Source organism: Solanum tuberosum, unplaced genomic scaffold (genome assembly GCF_000226075.1).
Source record: "Solanum tuberosum cultivar DM 1-3 516 R44 unplaced genomic scaffold, SolTub_3.0 scf00336, whole genome shotgun sequence".
Classification (NCBI taxonomy): domain Eukaryota; kingdom Viridiplantae; phylum Streptophyta; class Magnoliopsida; order Solanales; family Solanaceae; genus Solanum; species Solanum tuberosum.
Genome location: NW_006239257.1, coordinates 119,097 through 122,156, shown reverse-complemented (window position 1 = coordinate 122,156; position 3,060 = coordinate 119,097). Strand labels below are relative to the sequence as shown.

The 3,060-nt window shown below is 27.5% G+C and overlaps 1 protein-coding gene across 1 annotated transcript in view; it reads right to left on the bottom strand.

The window, feature by feature from the left end:
- The window catches only part of LOC107063321 (lysine histidine transporter-like 8), a 4,732-nt gene extending 2,522 nt beyond the window's left edge, over window positions 1-2,210 (bottom strand). Inside the window, exon 1 of the mRNA XM_015315022.1 lies at window positions 1,906-2,210. Coding sequence (XP_015170508.1) covers window positions 1,906-2,210 — 305 coding nt within the window. The remainder of the gene's footprint in view (window positions 1-1,905) is intronic.
- Between the last annotated feature and the right edge of the window lie 850 nt (window positions 2,211-3,060).

Below are 3,060 nucleotides of genomic sequence, written 5' to 3'. Positions count from 1 at the left end.
TAAAAAAAAAAAAAAAAAAAAAAATTTAAAAGAAAAATAAAAATTTAACTATGATTAGTTTTAATATATTTTTTCGTGTCGTAAAAACTTATTCACACGTAATATTTATTTTTAATAATTTAATCAAATTGTTTGCTTATATTATCATGCATATACGGATGGAGTTAGCGTATAACGTATGTGTTCGACTGAATTCATTAACTTTGATCAAGATCATTTATTTATCTTTAAAAAATCATTCCACATGTGTACATTATTAATTTAGAACTTAATCATTTTAAAACGATTAAATATCCTAATTACCACTAAAAAAGATTTAGCCACAAAGTTCTAAATTACAGATCAGCAAGTACCAAATATAGCATGACATTAATTCAATACTAATACTCTACGTAATTGTCTCTATCCTAGTTTGATAATTTTTTGAAATTTTAGTGTCTCACGCGATATATTAAAGACAACCAAATGTATCTGTTTAATTTAATACTTTTTTTATCTAAATTTATGTGACACATTTTGAATTTTAAGATTCTATTTCTGAGCGTAATTTTTTTTATATCTTTTAAATATTTTGAATTCAATTATTGTGACTTGTAGTACTTTTTACGTTGTTTACAAATATACAAATTTTATTTTAAATTTTTTGAAGATTTCATGAGCAAATTCTCGGTTAAACTTAAGCCATTTGACTCTTGAAAAATGAAATGTGTCACATAAATTAGGATATAAGGAGTACTTATTACAAAATTTAAAGTTACTTTTAATTACTTAAATTTTGCACCCAATTAAATTAAAATAAAAATATATTCCTTTTGTTCACTTATACTTATTCTTTATTTTTAAAATAGAGTTTCATTTTTACTACTCATTTTCAACATATAAAAAAAGAGAAATTTTCTTTTATGTTGTACGCTTATCATTAATAAGTACAAATCAACAAGGATTGTGGTAGCTAGAGACTAGAGTAGTAAGTACTATTTCATCCTTAATCTAAGGTTTCAGATTCGAATTTCCCTAGTTACGAAGTTATCTTTACTAGGGAGCGTTTTACCCCAATGTGAGACTCCTCGGCACGAATTTATATACACAAAAAAAGAACAATAACTTATTCTTTCATTCTTTCTATTCCATATTAAATGAATTTGCGAGGGCATGCACACCTATTAATGAAAGCATTCAAAGACATACTTAAATCATATTTTTCACTATTGCCTTTTTAAAATTATAAATATAACTTTGTAACTAGTGTAATTTATTTTCTAGAATATATAAAATTTCATTAAAAAATGCAAAAACATCCATCTTGAACTTTGAACAATTCAATTATTTTGAACAATGAAAAAAGTTTCAAAAGTTCACTTAATATGGAATAATAATTACCCTCTCCGTCCTTTTTAATTAGTTGTCGTGTTGTGTTTTTCAAAAGGCAATTTAATTAACTTTGAAATCTAAATTAGATTACATTAATTTGATATGTTAAAATAAAAAATAAATATTTAAAAACTATATGAAAAGTATTATAATTTGCAAATTTTTTCCAGATCAATATGATAAAGAAATACATCTTAAAATGTTAGTCAAAATTCATAGCATTTGACTCTAAAAAAGGAAACTATAACAACTAAAAATAGACGTAGGGAGAACTAAACATCAATTAATAGGTGCATTGTGGTAAAATAATTATATCAATTATTATTTTCTTTTAATTGGTTTGTCAAATCCAAATACAACAAATAAAAGTGAGCTGAGGTAATAAAACAGAAAGAATAGTAAATACTTCCTCCGTTTATCTTTACTTATCCACTGTACTAAAAATAGTTGTCTGACAATAGTTTTACAGTTCAAAAAATCAAAGATAATATATCATTTTATATCTATTTAACCTTCGTTCATAACAATACGTACCATCCGAGAGAGGTAAAAGCGAAGGGAAGAACAAATGCTAGATTTCCGAGACCGGTAGACAAGAGATGAAACGCTGCCGTATAAGCATTCCCCGTTCTCGATTCAGTTATGGGCAACCAACTGTCTATTTCTTCTGCAACATTCGCATTCTCATCGATGCTACGGAGACTGTCAACTGGTGAAAAATTTGTTCCTTCTGAGTGAGGAGTATCGTCATCATTAATCGGTATAATTCTGAATGACGAGAATGATGAGATAGATCTCCCTACGCGGTGTCGTTCAGACGACACCTCGGGATCTCCCATTGCCTCTGTAAATATATATATATATGAGAATGTTAAAAGGCAATATATGTTTTTGTTTCAATTGTGAACTTATATTAGTATTAGTAATAATATGTTAGGAGAAAATTGACTTGGTTGTTATATTATATATAGAATATCTATATGTGAGTTGTGATGTAATTGATAACTAAAACATTTAACCATCATAATTTGACTTCCCTTCTTACCTTTCCATTCACTTTTAAAATATACCTTTTCAGAATTGATGTTGAGACTTTTCAAGGCTTGTTTCCCTATTGTCAGTCGTACTGATTTGGGGAAAAAACGAATTTTTTGGGTTGATGTTTAAAGAAGTTTCGAAAAATAATGCATGTATATATTAGTCTTTCATTAGTTATACACTCTATTGTGTATTAAGGTGTGCATTGTTAATAGCATTAATTTTTAGATATTAGCAATGCAACGATTTTAATGTATGCATTAACATGATAAACTAATACATGCATTGTTAGTGCAAACATTATTAATACACTCTATTTAAAATTATTTTTATACACTCTACCCATGTCCAAACGACTCCTAAGTATTTTGATCATTGCTTTTTCTTGGTATGGTTACTATTCCTATTTTTTAGTATGTTTTGTCATGTTTTCTACGGTACTCTGACATATGATCCCTTCACTGTATGTTATTCTTTTTCAATTTGTTTTAATGTGTTTTTTCTTGAGCTTGTCATCTGTCGGAAACTACCTCTCTACCTCCTAAAGTGAGTAAGGTCAGCATATGCTATCTAGACCCCACTTGCTACTTGTGAGAGTACACTTGGTATATTGTTGTATGTTTAAAGAAGTTTACTAAGGAAATTTAACGG